The sequence below is a fragment of the Stegodyphus dumicola genome, chromosome 5, assembly GCF_044657685.1.
Source record: "Stegodyphus dumicola isolate Sdum_Otavi_A_Nest chromosome 5, ASM4465768v1".
NCBI lineage: Eukaryota > Metazoa > Arthropoda > Arachnida > Araneae > Eresidae > Stegodyphus > Stegodyphus dumicola.
The window spans coordinates 149,857,209-149,880,375 of record NC_140772.1 but is presented as its reverse complement, the minus strand read 5'-3'; the positions used below and the strand labels follow the sequence as shown (position 1 = coordinate 149,880,375).

The 23,167-nt window shown below is 30.9% G+C and overlaps 1 protein-coding gene across 2 annotated transcripts in view; it reads right to left on the bottom strand.

Annotated features, from left to right (window-relative positions):
* The window catches only part of Dhc64C (dynein heavy chain, cytoplasmic), a 289,295-nt gene that overhangs the window by 130,360 nt on the left and 135,768 nt on the right, over positions 1 to 23,167 (bottom strand). For both annotated transcript variants that reach the window (XM_085817195.1, XM_085817194.1), the window contains exons 34-42: positions 20,906 to 21,188; positions 16,947 to 17,047; positions 16,704 to 16,857; positions 13,766 to 14,000; positions 13,356 to 13,539; positions 2,425 to 2,637; positions 1,811 to 1,963; positions 1,614 to 1,699; positions 1,345 to 1,501 (exon numbers count right to left, since the gene is read on the bottom strand). In XM_085817195.1, coding sequence (XP_085673321.1) covers positions 1,345 to 1,501; positions 1,614 to 1,699; positions 1,811 to 1,963; positions 2,425 to 2,637; positions 13,356 to 13,539; positions 13,766 to 14,000; positions 16,704 to 16,857; positions 16,947 to 17,047; positions 20,906 to 21,188 — 1,566 coding nt within the window. The remainder of the gene's footprint in view (positions 1 to 1,344; positions 1,502 to 1,613; positions 1,700 to 1,810; positions 1,964 to 2,424; positions 2,638 to 13,355; positions 13,540 to 13,765; positions 14,001 to 16,703; positions 16,858 to 16,946; positions 17,048 to 20,905; positions 21,189 to 23,167) is intronic.

The window sequence follows — 23,167 nt, the reverse complement described above, 5'->3', positions numbered from 1 at the left end:
TAATTAGAACATACTTTTACAATATCATAGCTGCCAACTGTGAAATGTTTTTAAAAAAAGAGAGGAGATAAGCATGTGTGAACAAGGAGTTTCCAGGAAGTTTTCATTTTGCAAGGTGTTGTTGTTCAACAGAAACTCCAAACTGACATAAATTCACTTTATATGTATGATTTAGGTTATTGAACTATTTACAATATGATTCTGATGTAAAACATATAAGATTTAATCAGATATTTTACATGGTGTGCTCTTTAATGTAATTAATTTCAATTTATAATTTTCTTACACTTTAATACGAAGGAAATCCTTAGTAATCTGAAAAAAGATAAAATTTTTATTATCAAAATACGTTTAAATGTAATGAAATTAAAATTAATAATTAACATACATACCATTGTGAGAATACACTTAGTAATGTATCATACACTGATGTAAAAGAAATGTGAATATTAACTGATTAAACATTAGTTGAACCTTCATAAAAAGTTCTATAAAGTCTTCAGTAGATTAATTCAGATAAAAAAAAATTTTTTTTTTTCATAGAAATTATGTTGAAAATCACTCGAAGGTGGGGGAGTGAAACTTAACAATTCAAGTTTCATTTGTTCAACCAATGAAATTAAAAACTGGGAGATGGAAAACTGAGAGAGTTGGCAGGTATGTGGTATATAAAGGGGAAACAAAAATACAGTAATACAGTACAAAATCTTTAATCCGGACTTGTCGGGATTCCGGATTAGAGGTTTTTTCAGATTATAGATCATCAATTTAAATCTGGTAAGATGGCATGCAGAAATTATAAAATTAAAAATATGGAACTGTAATATAAGAAATAAAGAGAAATTATGATCTAAAAAGTATAAAATTTTACACACAAAATTTTGGTTTCTTTTCTTCTTTATTAAACATTTTTTTCAACGTGCGCATGCGTAAAGCATACATTACGCATAGTCGAAATTAGAAAATTGCAACCAGAAAACTATTTGATATGTATTTGTGATATTTATAATGATGAGAATATTTGATTTAAATCATATCAAAGACGGAGTACATCAAGATGAAACACTACATTTAGTGAATAAAATAAAAACATCTGATCTGAAGATGAGGATAGTGCTGACAGATCAACTTCCGGTTCATTGCGCACTGCAACGCAAAAAAAGCTCCATATTTTTTATGAAGTGGCAAAAATCTACATACTTATAGAATTGAATTCACTGAACAAACAAACTGTGATAACATGAATTGATACTATTAAATACATTTCACAAATAATTCACTAGCTTACAGAATTTAAATAATAATTTTCTATCACCATTAAGAAAAGTGTATTCAATTTCTTACATTGGGTGGCAAACTCAAACGTTCACCATTTGGCAAAGTCAAGAGTTTATTGTCATCAAGAACACTATTTAAATTTTCAACCCATTCTGGATCTACATCACCATCAAATATGATCCACTGACGCTTACTGATTTCACCACGGACATTATCAATTATTCTGAAAAGAAGCAAAAATTACTGTAATTTCTTTTCACAGATATAAACTTCTAAATCAAAAATAATATGGATGAATCTCAGGAAAAGAGATTTAATAAAATAACACCACATACTTTCTTAGAACATGGGTGAATAATCCATCCGTCCATTCTCTTGTATTTGGATCAAGGGTTCCATACAAAGCTTCTTTGGAAATAGCCTAAATTCAAAAGCATACAATTCATAAGTATTTCATTTTGAGCAATGTTCATATGCATCATTTAACATCAAATTAATAAAACATTTCAAAATTTTTAATTTTTTTAAATACCTTAGGATCTATGACATGAGCAACACCTTCTACTCCTTCAAATCGTTCTAATGCTTTAAGAAGAACATGCCATGCAGTTGATTTTCCACTGCCACTGGGCCCAACCATCATCAAACCATGATTCAATTGTGAAATTTGGAAAAGTTGAAGAACCTGAAAAGAAGGAAAGTCTCATCTAAACAGAATGGATTTTTGCAAGCCTCTGAAGAAAAAATAATAATAACATCTATAAAACTTTATAGATTTGCTTTTATCAAAAACAATTTAAGCAACATGGTATAATAAAAGATTATTATTTGATATTAAAATACTATGTTTGTAATTTTTAAATATTTAATAGTACATAAACATATCTTCTAAAATAAAACAAACAAAGTCTTTTTTGATTCTGAACAACAGTTATGAAAGAAAGGAATATTTTATGTTGAATATGTATTTTTAATATTTTGCTTCAGAGGAAAAAAACAGCAAATTATTCAGCTTTAAATAACTAAATAAAAATACATCATGCCACAAATATTAAAAGTATTTCATCTTTAGGCTTAATATATTTGCATTTATAGGAAATATACAATCAAGAATATACAACACAAGGAAATATACAATCATATTACTTTCTCCATCCAAAGACCACCAATTTCCTCATTTTCCCCACAAACAAGAAACATTTCCTGGCAGACTTTTCTTATCTGCTCCTTTAAACCTTTCATCTCAGCCCTAGTATATGATACACCAGGAAATACATCAGATAAAAGCGAGAAGAGGAGTGGTATATCTTCTGCCACAAGTTTTGGAACCATAGTTTCACATACACTCTGTATCAAAATCTAAAACAGGAAAAAGAAGTTTCTTGTGGTTCAGAATAACAAAAACATACTGAAATAACTTTAAATTTTTATATATATATATATATTCATGACATTATGTAAAATTCATTACAAATATAAAAAGAAAATAAAACAAAATAAACTGGCCCTATAAACAAGATCATTCACAGATTTTTCACATAAGCTTCTCTTACACTAATTAATATCTCTAATACTTATAACATGACCATTAAAATACCAATATATTAAATTCAATACCAAAATATTAACCTTAAAACATAAAAACAGTTGTATTTCTAATTGAAAATATGAAGAATGCTGAACATTTACTATAATTATTTGAAAAATACAAAGAAAAAAATTAGTAGTTATTTTTTAAATTAATAAAAAAAATACCAAGTAGTTAAAATCAGGGAAAGTTTTCTCTTTTTGTTACATTATTCATACAGAATTTTTGAGATAGTTAGCTACAAGCTTTAGTTTTTAACTATTCACTATGCGTATGTACTTCTTCCTACCAAGTTTTACTGGATAAAGTAAAGAATTTCATTAGAATGGTTTCAGCTAAATTGGGAACTGGATGTTTTTGATAACACAAAATTTATTAAAAGGTAACTTATAAAGTAGGGGCTCTGAATGAGAGGGGAATTTCATAGTTTCAAGATGAGAAACGCAGTCAACATTTTATTTAGCTATTGTGTATTTAGTTTTAACTTATGAATATAAAAAAATTACTTTTATTCAAGTTTTGATATTTATCATTAAGTAAATGTACACTAGTGTGCAAAAATTTAGGACAAGATGGTTTTTTCAATATAACGTTGTGTGAAAGCTTTCCAAATCAACACATATAATAGCATAAGATCCCCAAGACTTAAAAACATTGGTAATGTTTCCCAAGACACTGGTGTAACATTGGTGTGAAACTTCCCAAGAAAGAAATCAAAAGGATAAAAAGGAACTTTACTGGAAAAGTTGCATGGAACACAATGCGACAGAAGGCCGAAACATCCATGTGACAGGTGTCCAGAAAGAAGCAACCAGTTTTTAGTAGGGGATATGAACTCTCCTGACTGCTGTCAAGGTTTCACATTGCCTGTCCATGCTGAGTATGATGTTGCCAATGAGTTGTTGAGCCACTGCTGCCCATTCCTCTTGTTGTGCTTATCACAGGCTCTGGAATCATTATTGGTAATAAATTACATGCTGCCACGCTCTCTCCCTGTTAAGTCCTATACGTGCTCGATGAAATTTAGATTTGGAGAACTTGACGGCCAATTCATACATTCAAAATTCCTCACTCTCCAGTGACTCTTTGACAGCAACTAAGCGATGAAATGGAGCATTGTCATCCATGAAGAGGACTTGAGGACCCATAGCACCTCTGAAAAGATGCACGTAAGGAAGGAAAACCTTGTTACAATAACGGGCCCCAGTGCTTGAACCTCCTTGGAAGATGTGAAGGTCATAAAGCTAGCAAGCATGATGTTTCTCCAAATGAGAACTCCACGACCTCCAAACCGGTCTCTTTCGATGCTGTTGGAGCGGTTATAGCGTATTCCCCACTCTCTTTAGCTTGTAGGTGTCTAGAATCACTACTCAGACTATATCTGCTCTCATCCATAACGAGTACTTCGCTCCATTGGTTATCTGCCCGATTCTGGTGTTCCCTGCACCACAGAAAATGCCTTTTCTGATGAGCAAACATTAATGGTATACACTGCATATGTCGTCGTGCTAACAGACCACCACTTGGCAGCCTCCTGGCATGGTAAAACACAATATCGGTCATCCAATCATCTGCTCCATGTGTCTTGAGATTTCACCCATTTTCTGCAGCTTGTTCCTTCTTGCCTGTAAGGAAATACACCGGTCATCTGCTGCCGTAGTTGCTTGTGGATGAGAACTACTGAACTGTCGGACAATTGTTCCTGCATTTTGAAATGCTTTTCAAAGTCATTAAACAATGCAGTGAGCAATTCTGAACTCTGCACACTTGTCACACTTTGACCTTCCTCAGTCTTTCCAATGATTCGACTTTGAGTACAATCATTAAGATTGATTGTTTGACATTTCACACTGAGGCAGCAACTCAACTTCATTTAATTTGATATACACCGTGCAATAGCTTACCAGAAATGCTGAGCTCACACTGCCGGCAAACTTTATACTCCTCCGACACTCCCTCATTGTGTCTAGCTGCATGTATGTGCATGTACTACTGTAACTGAACCTGATTAATCTCCTGACTGGTGTTTCAGTCCTCTGTGCCTCTTCTTTCTACTGATAAGCTAATTTTTCATTTTCATCCTTAATTTTTGTACACCTGTGTAAATATGTTATTTTTCAAGTTTGGGAAAGAGGAGAATAATATTCTGCAATGCTGAAAGGGGTGCATGAGGCACAATAGGTTGAGAACCACCGCATAGAGTGAAAAGACTAGTTAGAAAAATATTTAATAGTACTTCAAAAACCTAAATGCAAAAGAATTCTATACTTTTATATGAATATTTAGTGAGAATTGTTCAGTGGGCAATTATTTCTTGGAATCAACCACAATGCTAGAAATAAGTACTATTTTACTCAAATATGGTCTCATTAACAGTATTCTATCTAGCAAATGTTACAGAATATTATATTAAACAGTATATTGATATAAATACTTTCAAATGAGTTTTAAAAATAATTACTTAAATTTAGTTATTAATAAAAATCCTGAAGTCATTTGAACAAGTAAAAGCTGAAGGGCATTTAGACTCAGATAAGTAACAATTTCCATTATTAAGTGTTTACTGAATTACTCTCAGTTTATACAATTAGCACTGTCTTACTGAAGAAACACAGTAAATACACTGATTAGATCAGCTTGTGGTTAAAGAGTTTATAATTATGTGATATTCAGATGTCTACATTAACAGTTTCAGGGGTGTTTGTATAACCCTGAAAAATCCCCTGAAACTTTTACGGACTTACTACCGACATTTTGGAGTTTCGAGAAGGGGGGGAGAAATGAAAAATTACAATTATGAAGTACTGAATGACCTAATTATAAAAGATCAATGAATTACTTTTTTTTTGCAAAATTAATAACCATAAATTTTCAAACATATAAACTACTACATTTTATGTAAATATTTTAAATTACCTGAATTAATTCTTTAAAAAAAAAAAAAAAAAAAAAAAAAAAAATCTAATTTCTGCAGCTTTATTTTATTTTCTGATGTTTGTGGGCTTGTCTTTCTTTTGTGTTGAACTTCATAATTGCAGGAAGGTTGACTTTTATTTTCCTCATTTACAGTTGAAGAAATTTCCTCGAGAACTGCACATGCAGAGGTAGAAGCAGTTTGCTTTTCTGCTAATGTGGAAGGTTTTTCAGAGACTTTTATAGGTAACTCATCTGAAATACATGTTTTTAAGTCCTCTTGATATGTTTTCCAACTTCTGTTCATATTCAGTAAGAGATCTTTGTGAATTGGATCAGTCATTGAATTTTTGAGCCATATTTTTCACATGAGGTTTCTTTAGAAGCCATTAAATCATATTTAATAGTCTGCACTGCATCTAGGGAATCAATCTTAAGAGAGGTTCTATAGTCAGTGACAAGTGTATCCATTAAGTTGAATGCACTTTCCACTAATGGGCCATTAAAGCAGCTAAGGCAGGCTTTGACCAATTTAGCCAATGTAGGATACTTCTAATCATTTGTGAAATCATCTTTTAAATTAAAAACTTTAGACCAATATTTATCAATTGTACACTTGACTTGATTTCCACTTTCATCAGATGTGTAGAGCATTTCTTTGGTGATATCAATATCACTCTGGTATAACCTTATTTCAGCTTCTACTTTTGACTTTTCATTATCACTAAAAATATGGGACATAAAAGAAGCTAAAGATTTTCAAAAGCTAATATTGTACTGGTTTTACCTCTTAGCTCTGGATCTAATGCTGTAAAACTAATTAGATATGAATTTTTAAGGGGTAATTTCTGTTTCAATTCTGTGCTGTATTAGTATAAGCTTTCATCAGAGAAATTTGGAATTCTTTTGCTATTGGATGATTTTTTGATAATTTCTTCAGGAGAGTGGAAGCTTCTGCACCAGTAAATATTACTTTGCTAGGTAGATGGAATTCTGGATTTGTGACATCAACCTTTAATAAATCATTATAAGATGTGCATTCTATATTTTCTGGCTTCATAAAAAAAGAGAAAAATTTTGCCATCAATTTATAAATACTGGAATGTATTAAATGAAGCATTGGTTTTTTTGTTTCAAATAATTTAATATATGTGTTGAACTCTGGTAATACTGTTGAATATAATGCCATATGCAATAAAGTTTTGTTTTGCATAACAAATAACCCATTTAGTATTCTTTTTTTCGGAGCTAAAGCATCCTTTGTGAGTTGTTGGGAATGCAAGCAAGAATACACACCTTCAACAATTTTTTTCTGAGCTGCAGAAATATTTCTTTTATTGTATACAGTTTCAACATAAGAAAAATAATCCCCTTTATCAGTTTTATCCAAGTAGAGAAAATAAAATGCAATAAGAGCATCCCACAGATCTTTGATTCTTTCTAAAACACATAAAATGTACACCCACCTATGGTCTGGTCTCTTCAAGGGCTTAAGGTTTTTAATGGCATGGGATTCACAGATTTTGAAAAAATTTTCTCTTTTACTGCAGCTTTTCAATCAAAATAGATGTCATCAAACAAATCTTCTAAGTATCTATCAAAACATGAAGCAAATTTTTTTGCACAGTTATTAGCTGTGTGACATGTGTCACCATCAATATTTAATAAGTGGGGTGCTTTGTTTGATCGTAGTCTGGTTTCAACACCTTTTTCTTTCCGCACATGGTGTTACATGAGTCCATTAATACACTAATTAAGTTTGCCCATGGAATATTATTATCTTCAATAGTATTAACAACTGCTTTAAAAACAGCTTCTGAATTGCAAGATTCCATCTTTAGAGATGCAAAATGATGAACTACAACTTCATTTTGATTGTTGTCATAAAACTGCACCAATATTGCCAGTATACTTTCTTGAGCATTGCTAGTACTTTCATCCAAATTTAGAGAAAATGGAGTCTCCTTTAAAGTTTTAATGATATTTTCCTTAATAGTTTTTGCTAGCCCATATTTCATCGTATAACATGCAGTAGTTAGTCCTGGACATTTCCAACGAGTTTACTGCCAGCTGATCGCGGCTCAACTGTTTGCAGAGTTCAATTAAATTGGGAGCTACATTGAAAGAAAGAGAATTCTCGGCGATAAAGAAGTTATTAATACCTCTTGGCGTGCTTTTCTTGTCACTATATCCAATGGCCGAGCATCAGTCTCCAATAAGTCATCAGTATTTTTTGAATTAGCATAATTACTTAAAGTCATTGAATGTCAAATGCACTTTGAATATTTTATGTGCGTCACAGTTTTAGAATGATTTGTGAAAACCTTGAATCCTTCCCCACCATACTTCAGCAGTGAGTTACAAAAAACACAATATGCTTGTCCAGCAACATTTATTTTCTTGCACCATGTGCCGATGGTATCCCCATTACCATCTCTCCGTTCAATCCAATTCCACCTAAATGCATTCCGGACACCTTTTTCTAATTGTATAATATCACTATTTATATCGAGAAATTTCATAGTAAAATTCTCTTGCGTACATAAATAAAAAAATATTTCAATAAACGAAACAAAAAATTTACACGTGCATCAATAAATGAAACGAAAATTTTACGCAGCGGAGAACAAAAAGTTGAGAAGCGATCAATGACAAATAGCTAATACGGCGAAAAATCCCCCTTCTCTACTTATTGGCGCCCCGCCAAGAGAGGTAAGACCTTTGAACCCAGAGTCACATGATCGCACATCTTGTCGAACGAAGTCTTTCCCTTTTTTTTCTGCCGTGCCTACTTGCCGAAAAGAATCCAGAAGAGAATGTCCGAGAACCGGGGGAATGAGTCATAACTCGCAATAAGGAAAAAACAAAAAAGAAGTTTTTTCCCCCTTTTCACGCATTATCACTGCCTTTGGAGGAAGAAAGGAAAAGTTTTCACCACACACTGACCTTGCGTTTTCTGCTTAAAAAGCAAACAAAATTACCCAGATCAAAATAAATAATTCATTATTATTCCTACTTCCTTTTGAACGATGATCCCCGGAATTTCCGGGTATCGAAGTTCAAAATCCCCAGAACACAAATACCCCTGCAGTTTGGATATTTCGTAAAGTTCAAAATCAGATATGTCTTCCATATCTACCCTTGCACAGCAAATCCTTCTCTGGATGCAATTCTAGGTTTTTTTTTTTTTTTTTTTTTTTTTTTTTTTTGACTTAATTTCTCTGTTCACCCAACCACTGACATTTTCAAGTAATATAACATAAAGAATCATTTTTTAATTTTCAGTCACAGTATGCATTGAGAAAGTCTCTGCTCGCAATCTGAATGCAAAAATCCAGATCAATATTTGTTATTGATGGTTTTCAGGTATAACTTCATTTAAATCAAACACTAGCCTTCCCCCCCCAAAAAAAACTCTTTCACTTGAAATTATCTCATTCACAATGCAGCCTCTCTGCTATTTCTCTACTGAAGATATATGAATCTGATTCTACCAGCATTTTCAGTTCAGCATAATGCAACTCCTTTGGCCAGCTCGTAATTTATCGTCAAGATTCAAATTTCTAATTTTGGAAACTTTCATTTATATCTATACAGAGATAAAAAGCATTATATTGATATTATAATATGTCTTTGATTGCAGAATAATTCAAGTATACTTATGCACTTGAATACTAGCAAGCCAGAATCCTAGGGCAATTCAACCCAGTATTTTAAAAACTACTGCCTTGGTACAGCTGAAACTAAACTGAAACAAATTCTTACTCAGAAAATTTTTGTAATTGAAAATACAAGCCTAGAATAAATAATTAAGAAAAGAAAGTCTGTAGCTACTTTTCATGAGTACCCACTACATGAAAATAAGCAACTAAATCCTCAAGATACTATTTAAAGAAATTATTGCATTTTATATCTTAATAATTAACCTAATATGTAAGATGATAAAATAGTACAATAACTAGCTAGATATTCCATTCAAATGTGTTAACCAACTTGAACAGAACTGATAAACTCAAGACAGGGTTCGTACACATTTCCTTACATGAAAATTGAGGACTTTAAAGACTTTTGAGGACCATCAAAGAAAAAATTAAGGACCTATCAGCAAACAAAAAAAATGAATAGAATAAAGCAATTATCCATACAACCGACTTCATGCTTGTAATTTCACTTTAAGAAACTAACAGAAGTGTGTATTATGCACTATTATTAAATTCAATTTAATACTTACCATAAAACAATTTTGAAAATTAAACTAACTCCCTACAAGTTATGAAGTAGATAACATTATATTAAGAACATAATTTCTTATTAAGTGTATTTTACACTAATAATAGCCACAGATATTTTAGAGATTTACATGATTATTATTTAACTTATTTGGTATTTATTTAAACACAGTCAACTACTATTACAATTGCAATGTAAGAATATTTTGCAGATTAAAATAACAGATTTGTAAACATACAATTTATTTGTTTGGTTTTTTGAAAGATACTAGAATAATAAACTATACAATAAAAGATACAAAACATTTATGCTTTTTTAAAATCTGAAATTTTTTCAGATATTTTAACATCTAACTTATTTATGTCTATTTCCTTTTCTTTAACTATTCTTCTAAATTCATTTGCTTTGATAAACAAATCAATGTTCCTGCTGGTCTCGGCTTCATCTGCTAAAAGCATCTATTGAAGCTGCTGCTGATTTTATTTCTTTATTAATTTCGATATTAAGAATACCTCCAGAAAATTTTATGTAATCAAATACTGTGCATTGAGAAATGTATGATGAGTCACTTAAATTTTCAATTTCAATTGCTTTATTTACAGAGAAGCCCCTTTCTGCAGAGGCCTGACCATGTGACAAGATAAGAATCATTTTCACTATTTTCCATACTTTAGAATAGTGAAAATCATGAAAATAAGAAGTGAGAAATGTGTCAAGAGATAGATTTTGAGGATCAGAAGTAGAAAATTCATGTAAATTTGTCTTAACTACTTTGTCTAGAATCTCTCCAAACTGCAGCAGAATTTCATCACAATTATCTTGTAAAACACGTTTTTTCTGCGTTAATACCGTTAGAACTATTTTCATTTTGTTCTGGGCTTTTTCTGGACTTTAAGCTATCAACTGTGGGTCTATACAAGATACATTTCGAATAAGAGACATTTAGCCATTAAGTGTTGTACCATTGTTAAGACACATTGTTGACCTTGTTTCAATGCAAAACTTGCAGCTTGTGAAATGTCCTTCTTGCAGCATTTTTCATTCATTAACTGCTCAAATAAACTTTACTTTTATCATTATAACAATTTGGATCATTAAATTAAATTTATAAAGATTTTCTGCTTTAGTTATTTTTGAATATTCTAGTTTCAAAATTTTAAAGTGCTAAAAGCAACCATTTACAAATTTTAAGATATCTTCAGCAAAAAAGGGAATAAGTGGTTTATCGCTTTGATAATATTCAAGGAAAGGCAATAATATTTTTGGCAGAGAGAGAAAAAAAATTTAATTTTATAAGAAATGTTTTATCCTTAGTTGCCTCCAAAATATTTGAGATGGATTTCAATTAATTTTTTTTTTAAACTGGCCTATTTCAACTTTTATAATGTATAGTAGCAAGTCATCCCATATTTCAATGGCTCTTTCAACTGCTGGGACATTTTGCAACCATCGGTAAAAGCAGAACTTCACAGCAGAAAATTTTAATTAAAACATTATTTCTTTATCTATCAGACGATGGAGCAACGATAAAAATTCTGCAATAATTGGTTTTATTGTTAAACAAAAATGTATGAATTTTTCTTATGCATTATATTTTAACACTTAAAAAAATGTACTATATCGATAAAAAATTGCGACATCGCGAAATATTCTAGGCAAGCGTTCCTGCAGAGATTCCATTACATCGCTAAAATTGCCATAAGAATGCGATATTGGCAATACCATGAACACGTTTTCTCCGTGTAGAAATTATTCCGCTTATCGGTCATTTTCTTTTAATTTATTAATCTTCCGTTTCTTTTATTTTTTCTTTATCATTTCAACACTGACTTTTTATTCAGGATTCAGCTTTTATTTTAATTTCTAGTAATAAATAGGTGAAATTAGCTTAATAACAAAAGATAATTTCAATCATTATCACAATGAAATTTTACATCGACCAACTATTTGGATAACTGATGTGATATTAAAATTCAATTACATTCTTCTGAAAGCAGTATTCCTTTTATAAAAATACTTGGTAAAATTCTAGTACGGTGCAGCCTTGGTGCAATTTTGAAAACTATTGCCAACACCAAAATGACCCGTTTAACTACCCATCGTATATGTCCCATTTAATGCTCATCATAAAGTCACCAAAAGTAGCCAAATCCCTTATGTAACGGATACCTTGCGCACAGGATTAAACCAAATACTTAATTGTCTATTGAAGCTTTAAAACGTATTTCCGAACTTCACTTTTTTTTGGCTAGCATTACCGAATTTGCCTTTGGCGACCTAAAATAAAAATGGAGCCAACAGATTTCCCGCAAAATCGATAACAGACCCTCTGCAGAAATAAACTCATAATCCCGATATCCCACACATATATGTGCAAATAAATAAATAAATAAATAAACTTCATAGAAAGTGATAAAAAATTAATTTATGGCTTAATTCAAACAAACACAGAAATTAAGGTAAGCAAAACCGTGTAAAAACAAATTGAAATGATAAAACGAAACTTAGCTTTCATGGGAATTTTCAGCGCTGACTCTCCCATTCTAGAAATTTCAATTTGTTTCAGACAAAGAACACATTTAGCTTTATAAGGATTGTCATCCATCAATATCCAGTCTTTGTAGTCAGCTTGATGAAGCCACAGTTTATTGAAAATGCACTTTCCAGGCATCTCGTTCCTATTGGCGTCGGAGGGGTTGTGGCCTTCCAGGTTGGAATTTTCTAATTTTGGCAAATATTTTCAGAATCCCCCCCTTTTCTTTTTCCTCGAGCACCTTCATCATCACTTTTGCCTCTTAAAGAACTTCCGGCTTCACGCTTTCATCACAATCTGCCTAAATTTATGCATAACACCTGTTTCGAAAGACTGGGTAAATAGCCAATCAGACACCCAATACTTTCGTCCTAGGGTAGCTAACTGTTTTTTATCGTTTGCAACGCAAATCCGCCAACAGATTGGTTAAGAGCTGTGTAATTTTAATTCCATATTCATGAGAAATCGCAATTCACACTTAGAATGGCAATCATTAGAAATGATAAGAAATGTCAAATGAGCAAAATTAAGGACCGTTTATTCCTTTTGACCAAAATTAAGGACTTTTAAGGACCAAAAATCATTTTTGAAAAAATTAAGGACTTTTAAGGACCGTATGAACCCTGTCAAGAGTTTTGAGAAATATATTTGCAAATTCATTTCTAACGAAGTAATGTGTAAAGATTTAACCTTTGATCATCAATTATAACCTAACTGATTAAATGCAAGTTTAATAACCTTAGTTAGTCTTACATAGCTTATTAGTCTCTAAAACAAGATACACAAACTTCTTAAAATTAATAAAATACAAACTTCTTGTTCTGGGAGTTGTTCTGCAATCTTCCCCTCAGGCAATGTCTCCCCTTGTTCAGCTAAAGTGTCTTTAATCTTCTGAATTCGATCACGTTTGATATTGCCAGCACTTATCAAAACACTTTTGAGTGCTCGCAACCCAAAATCATAGTGAGATTGATTGGACAGCTGCTCATCACATAACCTATCAAAGTTTTTTAAAAACAAAAAAATTAAATACATTTTTTTTTTCAAATTAAAATTTCTTATTTAAGTTAAATTCTTGAAAATTTCAAGTAAAATTAGATGGAATATAGCATATTGATTTAATTACACTCAGCCACAGTCACTATTACGCTTAACAGTAATGTCATATTTTAAAATTTCAGAAAACAAAACAATTAACAATCACTGAATTAAAATTTACTAACTTAAAGAATGGCACAATTTTGCTTGCTAGTTTTTCAGCAGAACGGAAACCTTGAGAGAACAACATGACTTGCGCTATAAGCTGTCTATCTGGCTTGGTCATAGCCAAAGATCTGAACAATTTTTTCAAATTGTCAGGTAAATTGGATCGTCCAGCATATCCTGGATTCATTGTAATAAAGATGGCCATATCAGGATTTACATTTACTTGTTTGCCAATTAACTCTACAGTTATATCTGTGAAAAAATAAAAATATATATTAAAAAATTAGAATATTTATACAAACTACAACAATTATTTTCTTTGTAATGCTAGCCTCCTCCCCCCCAAAAAAAATTAATAAAAGAGAGAAAGAAAAAAGAAACACATGCACGAAAGAGAAGAGAGAACAAAAATACAATATCTATTTTACAGTCATATGGAACTAATTTTTTTGAAATCAATCATCATCTATTTCCACTAATTAGAATAATTAATAATTTAATAGGAAATGGTGAGAAAAGTAACAATTTCCATAATGCACTATGTGGTAGAGAGTGAATACAGAAAACACAGTAAGTATAAAAAAAAATGAAAAGTCATTTTAATCATGGATGTTTACAAGAAACAGCGAGTTATATTTACAAGAGTTCTTCAAATGAAGGAGCAGCAGTTGCAGTATATACATGATAATAAGAACAGATCACAATATCTAGATACAGATTAAGTTTCCTAAAGACCATACCACCAAAATAAGCAGTGCTGCTGTTGCAGAAGTATGTGATCTTTTCAAGGCTTCTTTTAAAGTGTATGCTGTTCATTTTGTTGTCATTATTATAAATGTATTGTAGTTGGAGGACGCTCATTTGAACAATTCTTGTACATATCAAACACCATTTCTTGTACATAAAAACATAATCCAAATGACGTCCTTCACCTGCATTCACTCTTTACATTCCACAATACACTGTATAATGAAAATTGTTACTTTTACCAATCTAATCTAGTAGTAAAAAGGTACTACAGTACAAAGTTCGTAATCTGGACTTCCATTATCTGGAATGATCTATAATCTGGACCTCAAACCCACAAACCTTTTTCTTTGCATGCTTTACGCATGCGCGTTGGAAGGATGCGTCTCATTAAAAGATACGTTAAGCAATGCTTGGCATAATTTACGGCCAGCTAACATACTTCATGTAAGGACGATGAAGATGATAGCTGGGAATCTGAAGGTTTTTGGAGATCGCAAACTAAAGGTGAAATTTTCCAGTTACTGGATTTTGTAAAGAAATGTGGAGAAGTGGTAATTAATGAAGATGATATAACAGAAGTTTTTCATTGTGACGACAATGCCCCATTTATTAATCAATTAACGGATGGCGAAATCTGTAGTATCCAAAAAATACCACTTCCGAAAAGTGGAACTTTATAACTGAATAAGAAATTATGTCAGTTTATAGAATTAAAGAGAAAGTATTAGCACAAAAAAAAGGGAGCAACTTAAACAACTTACAATGAAATAAATGTTCAATAAAGTAAACAAATAAATATTAAGGTTTTTTTTTTTTTTTTTTTTTTTTTTGTAAATTTTGATACCCTTTAGATCACAATTGTTCTTTATTTCATAAATTACGGTTTCATATTTTTAATTGTATAATTTCTACATGCCATCTTACGAGATTTAAAGTGATGATCTATGTATAATTCGGAAAAACCCCTAATCCGGAATCGCCAAAAAGTCCCAACGAGTCCAGATTACAGACTTTGTACTGTAATAGATTCATCTCTACTTAAGTTTTAGCTAGTACTTGTCAGCAATACAATTTATGATTCTGCTTTCCTATAGATGCAGGAGTCCTGAGCTGCTCTGGATACTTCTAGAAAGATGCAACTTTTTCTTTCTTTCTTTTTTATTTCTTTATCCTTTTTCTGGGGTAACAGAGGGTACAGGTGGTTTCTTTTCTGCCCCCCCCTTCCGAATTTCAACATTCATCAACTTCTGACCAATTAGAGTAAGCCCATGCCTGCATTGGTTTATATTTTATTAAGTCTTTTCATGCGGAATGTTTTTAAAAAGTTTATTTCCCTTATGTTAAATTTTACTGCAATTTGCACTATACATTCACTAGATAAACTGAGAAATAAAGCAAAAGCAATCCACAATTTCTCAGCATGCAGTGTCTTGCAAAAAGTTGTGAAAGTTCCAATTCTCACTCAATGAAACTGAACATGATAGAAGATATACAATGGAAATATAATATTAATAATTCATGATAAAGTGTTAAAATAAGAACTGGTAAATAAAAATTTATAATTTCACCTTTTCTTTATCAGAGTGCATATGCAAACAGAATCAAGTAGAGGAAATTAAAAATCTGCTTCATGAAACTGTGCACTAAAAAACTGTTTAATTAATCTACTGATGTCAAAAATATATTTCATCCCCAAAAGATGCCAACAGAATGTTGGCAGTTTATGAGTTGGTATTGGCTTAAGACCCAAGGTGGTGTTATAAAACAGGTCTTATAACAAACTTTTGTTTCATAATTCTATATTGGGAAAAATATGATATATCTTAATGTTATTCAGCCCTTTTTCTGCTTGACTCTCATATTATGGACCCTGTTTTGAACATCTGAAAAGTGGATCTGCTGGAAAACTGATAACATTATTTATGATGTACAAAAAGATTAAGCAAGGCATACTATGAATCATTAAAACTGGATAGCTATTTTCCATAAAGAATAAGCTTAAGGACTCATAATGGGATTTAATATTCTACTTTGAAGTAAAATAAATAGGAATTAAACACATTACTAATTTTGAAACTGACATTTTAAATTCACTTGCTAGTAATTTACACATAGTATGCTATATATATAAATATATATATATATAAAGCAAACATAAATTAAGAAAACTGTTAAATAAGCAATGATCTGTAATAAATGTCATACTTGTCTTTTGACTCAACTGATTCTTCAATGTTTCTTGAATCATTTGAATCTGCTGTGAGACAGCAGAAAGCATTCTTTCTTCCAATCTATTGAATTCATCGAAGCACCCCCAAGCTCCAACTTGGCATAAACCAACAAATATACGTCCCATTGCCTTAAATAAAATATACATATGTTTTTTTAATACTCTTCTAAAATAATCAGAGTGCTATAACAGTTTCTATACAGTATAATTTTTCTTACCTGAAAATCAAAAGTTTCATCACAATTGAAAACTAAAACAAAACGGCCTAACTGATGGCCTAAGGCTTTAACAGATTCTGTTTTCCCTGTACCAGCAGGACCTAAAGAAACAAAAACAAACAGTAATATGCAGAACTAATAAATTGAAATCATTAGAGCATACAAATTACAAAAAGATCTGAAATATTAATGAAAACACACTTTTTAATTGATAATGACTGTGCATTTTACCATTAATGACTTGTTTAGAAATGCTACTTAATATGAATTGCTTTTCTTCTGTGGGAAGCAGCAATTAAAAATTTTAAGGTGGCAAACTTTGCTGTCCTTAATAAATTCTGCTTTTTCTCATAGGCCATTTCAAACAAGCTCAATGGCTTAAATTCAGCATAAAAGGCATTTCATGCAGATCAAATTATCAGATTTAATGTGATTAAAAAAGTTCTGAGCCAAAATCAATACAATACAAAAGAAAATTTTATGATAATATATTCAACTATGCAGGATATATTTAAAAAAAAAAAAAAAAAAAAAAAAAAAAAAAGATAATTTTGATCCCCCCTTACATTAGCTCCTTAAATAATTTTTTGTACAGAAAAAAATATATAGCTAATAATTTTAATGAATCCAGTTAGTATAATTTCATTGGATCCAGTTTGTATAATTTTATAAAAATATTTAATGATTTTAATAACAGATCAAAAACAATGCTTTTTTGTTACAAAGTTTGTTTAAGTCGATAAATTTAATCATTTGATACTTGGTCTACATGTTATCTACTAAGTAAATTTTGTTGTGATATCTCTTGTCTTTCTTGGTGTTGCAATTTGGGTGGCCAGCAGTGTAGATACATAGGTAACTTGAAAATTTTTTAGAAAGGAATATACAATGTAGGCTCTCTTATTTACAAATTGTGTAAACTGGAAACACAATCAGAAATCAGGAGCAAAAATAAAGAAAATACATGAATTCAATGATGTGAAGTGCTTGTTCCCTAATATAAATAATTTGATATGCCATCATTTTTCCACCCCTGTAGCATCTGTTACTTCTTATATATTAAAAAAAATAAGCTGTAACCCATGTGTATATGTTTACATATATATATATCTATATGAGGGTGTCAGAGTTGGAGTCTTTAAAATTTCAGAAGCCGGAGTCATTTTCCCTACCGATTCCATAGCCGTGGAATTAACTCTCTCAACGTTACGGTCGGAAAATTCCGCATAGAGGGCTGCCTTCTATATTCATTATACACGAAAATTTCTGCTAGTTTTTAATGTATCTGATTTCGGTTTGGATGTATATTGGAAGAAAAGGAATCAAGGTATCTTTGTTAGAGGACCATAGATCCGATTTGATAAACTGATTTAATGAGCTGAGAAGAGTCTTTCCACACTGACTAGAGTAGGAGGAAGAGCTGTTACTGTTAGGGTTACTTTTTTTAACTTTCTTCTCTAAAAAAAGGTGTCTTGCAAGCGCAATCATATTATTCTATTTCTTCAAAGGCTGTGTAGAAATCTTGTTTGTATTTTTTCATTTTTATATCTAAAGGATCTTGGTTCTTTATTTTCATTCGCTTTAACTTAGCCTTTTCAATATTATCCAAAAATATTTCTCAAAATCTAATTCATCACTGGAAGAGGATGATAGAGACTCAATTGCAATGTCTGCAGTTTGACTTTCCTGATTTGAATTCTCCAATTGTTCTGAGAATAATTCCATTCTTAATGAAAGTTCATAGATGGCTTTCTTTTGCCTTTTTAATTTGTTTGTCATCCAAGAAAATTCAGTGTTTCGGATCTACATATATTGAACCCAGCAAGATCTCATTACCTAGCAAACTAGTTTTTCTTTTCTTCATTGAAGAAATAATTCCTTCTGCAATAAATCCTCCATTTTAGAAAGAGCAAACATCATATTCTTACTTCCTGACAATTCTTCAGACTGCAGCTTTTTTTAAGGCTATATATGGTGAAGAAAGAAGTGTTTCCAATTCTGAAAGATCATTCCAGAGTTTTTCTGTTAGTGAAACATTAGAGTTATCTACATCTTCTAAAAAAGTTCTTAATTCTATTAACAACCTCTTTGTCATCAAATATGGACTTCCTTATCACGTTGCTTAATCAATAATTGCTCCTTTTCCTGCTTGCTTCCTAAGAATGGCATGAATTTTGGGAGTTCTTGCTGTTATTGCTCCTTACCTAAATTTACCAGTGAAATTTGTAACTAAATGAATCAATTTAATCACTAGTGGCAAATATGACATCCATCCTCCTCCCTTAAATTTATTTATTAATATGTTAATAAAATAGAAAATAACTATTTATTAATGTATATAGTTCATAAATAAAAAATAATTATTAATATGTTAATAAAATAGAAAATAACTATTTATTAATGTATATAGTCCATAAATAAAAAATAAAAACTCAGCTTGTCATTAATTTTTTCCCAATTCATTTTTATTTCATTTCAAATTCAAACTGTCCAACAAAAACTGGAGTCGGAGTTGACCTGTGTTTAGTGACTTCAGCTCCGACTCTTTTTACCCCAAAATCTGCCTGACTTCGATTCCGACTCCACAGCCCTGCTTAATTCAGGACTCATTATCACATTATTAAAAAGAGAGAGAGAGAAGAAAATAAAATATGCATCAAGAAAAATATTAAACTTTTTTTTCAAAGAAAGTTGTTGCAAAATTTGTTAAATATATGCCTCACAGAAATAGACTACCTTAAAGCCAGATAAAAATGCCATAAAAGGTAATATTCAGAAGAAAAAAAAGTATAGGGAGCATAATAAAAGTTGTATTCTGCAAAAAAGGGCTAAAAATTAATTGAATTTTACAAAATTCACAGAGTTAAATAAAATTAACAAATTAAATAAGGTCCCTATACAACTTAAATACAATATATCAGCTGTCAGGCTGCACACATCATATAAGTAAACACAGTGGAGGCTAACTACTAAGCTGAAATGAAGCATGCAGGTTTGATTCCTGTGAGTCTTCCCTCTCCTCTATGGGTACAATACTGGTCATTCCCTACTCCCTGAGACTCATTCTCGGTGATGAGATAGCTCAATGATCTATGAATCTGACCATTTTTGATGAATGCTTAAGTGTCTAGCAACTGAAAAAAAAAAAAAAAAAAAAAATTGTATATTGTAGAATAGATTGAACTGGTCAAAAAAATTGAATGCAGACTTGCAAAAAATGTTTAATTGGCCTATCAAATGAGTTGTAGAAAAAAGCAGTACACAAGTAGCTATTTGAATAGAATACATATCTGAATAAAATCTAAGAGAATAAAGCAGCTATTAGCTATCTGCTAATAATAAAGCAGCTATTAGCTATCTGCTAATAGGCCTAGCATGACTTTCTAATGAAAAGAGACTCATATTCACATAAAACAAGAGGAAAAACCAACCCATTAAGAAACAATAAACAGTTGAAATAAGAGGCTAGCAATCAGTGAAACAGATAAAGGCAAAGATCATGCCAGTATGAAGTCAAATAGAAATTTATTTTAAGAAAGTACCAGGTTATTGCCTTCCATTATTAGACAGCTATAATATGAGGATTATGTCAGTGTTATGCCCGAATAAAAGAGATTATGATGATACAGAGCGGCAGAAATATTCTCTAAGAACTGCTGTTTTTTACAGATTTGTCGTCTACAAGAGTTTAAAACTATACCGTTCTGAAGCTTTTGGTATTTTAAATCAAAATGTCAGGCTACACATTACAACACTTTTCCAAAATTTACTAAGTTATATTCTTAAGGACTACCCGAGTATATTCAAGATAAAACAAACTTAGTCAAGTATTACACTGTCACTTAACATGTTAATTCATATATTCGTAGCAATACATTCATTCTTTCATGTTTATTCTTGTGTCAAAAAAATTATAATTGTACATAAACAAAGGTAGAATATAAAAGGTGAAATTTTACCGAATGGAGATCCTCCAAGTCTAGCTTCTAATGCTTGTGTCATAGTTAAATAACATCTATCTGTGAGAGGGGTTTGAACAAGTTTTTCTTGTACACCTAAATATTCAAATCCATAGTTAAACTTAGCATTAGCCATATGTATAGACAATTGCTGAAGGACATCAGACTGGCGAGGATCAAAGTAAAAACGCATACGGCTTAACCACTCAAAAGATTTAGGACTAGCAACTCCTTTCTTGATCAGTAAGCGAGTAACATCTCTTTTATGAACAAATTCTGTTATCTGCAGGAAAAGAAAAATATATATATACTTAACCATTAAAAAATAATTTCATTCAAAAAAGAAAGATCATAAATCAAGACTATGCTTTTTTTTTTTTTTTTTTTTTTTTTTTTTACTATTTTCTTCACATGCAAATTTTGAAAATTTTATCTTTACATGAAGTCACTACTCAGTACCATATAAATAACATGTTTTGAAAAACTTATGAATATGGTTATTTATGAAACTTACTGTACATTCAATGTGAAGCTATATGTGATCCAGAAAATTTTCTCAGCCACAAAAATCATTTTGAAATGACAAAAAATATGAAGAGAAAATTTTTTTTTAAATAATGAATAAATTTAAATGTTAACTAATCAATACCCGATTATTTGCAATTTAATTAATATCTAATCAATTTTCATTGAATCCTTAACAATTTCAACATTTAGAATCATTTAAATGAAAAAAATCATAATTTGGTTTTTTGGTGCAGCATGTTTCTTCAATTTTGTTTGCATTTGTCAGTTAATAGTAATTACCACAAAGGCCTGTTTTTGCTAATAAAATTGCTCTAGTAAAAAGACAGACAACAGGCATTTCCATATTAAAAAATGTTTGGTTCTTTGTTTCCATACAAATTTCAATTTTCTTTTTTAACATAATTTTTATTGAAATTTTTGTATATAAATATGTTTAGCAGCATCAGGCTTTCTACTGTGCAAAATCAAAAAATCACAATGCAAACAGCACACATCACTAACATATTATATTTCCTTGAAGAAATTATACAAGAACAGTTATTTGTACACGATTTTTGGAAAACAATAAATGTTAAAAACACTATAGCAACAATAATCAGTGTTTGAAAATATATTTTACATTTTTGCATCTATAACTAATGTCAAATTTATAGCATTTTTAACAATAACATTAATGAGACTTAGCACACCACATGGTGATCTGATACCATGCGTTACTAAATCCACTACTATGGTACTTCTGTTGTCCTCTTGTCATAAAATGTGATCTTTACATTCGGCAGTTGACTGTTAAATATAAGTACAGGCTCAGAGGCAGCAGCTTTAAGTAAAATAATAGCTGTCTTTACAAAAAAATGGCTGACATATATAAAGTGCAGTCAAATGAGATTTTGTAGAAATTACTACATATGTCTATAATGCTGAAAGTTTTCAAAGCCCAGTAAGTACTTCTGATTTATGAGAATACACTTCTAATTACAAAAGTTCTGCTTTTCAATAACATTACTACTTCTACTACTATAAATCTCAAATTACAGTACATTTAAGAGACTGTCTGTTTACTTTGCTTCGCTCTAAAAACACAGTAGAAGATCATTCATTAAGTTATATATTGTATCCCATTAAAATATTTATCATATATTTTGTATTATAATTCATAAATTTCACAGCTTAGAACAGAAAGTTTTTTAAGACACATTTTTTAAGACACAATCAATACCAAACAAAGCTTTGCTAGCATCTTACAAGGTGGCTTGCCGAATCGCAAAATGTGAGAAGCTTCATTCCATCGCAGAAAAACTTATTCTACCAGTTGCTATAGATATGGTAAACATCATTGTTAGTGAATCTGCTAAGAAAATGCTTTTAAAAGTGTTCTTGTCCAATAACACAATAGTCACAGAATACAACATATGTTGAAAGATATCAAGGATCAATTAACTGAAAAGATTAAAGGAGCAAAATTTGGATTGCAGCTAGATGCAGCTATGGATAATAATAAAACTGTTCATTTGATATACTAACTTTTCCCTAACTACACGGCCTCTTCACAGGGGTAACCCGAAATACTACAAAAGCTTCATAATTACCTGAACGAAGACATCTGGCCTAACTAAACAAAAAAACAAAATGAGAAGCTAAAAATGTCTTGAATATTTGTGTGGTTTGTTTTTACTTGACCCTGTATAAAACTAAAGGCACCTGTGCAGAATTTTCTTGCGAAGACGAAATGTC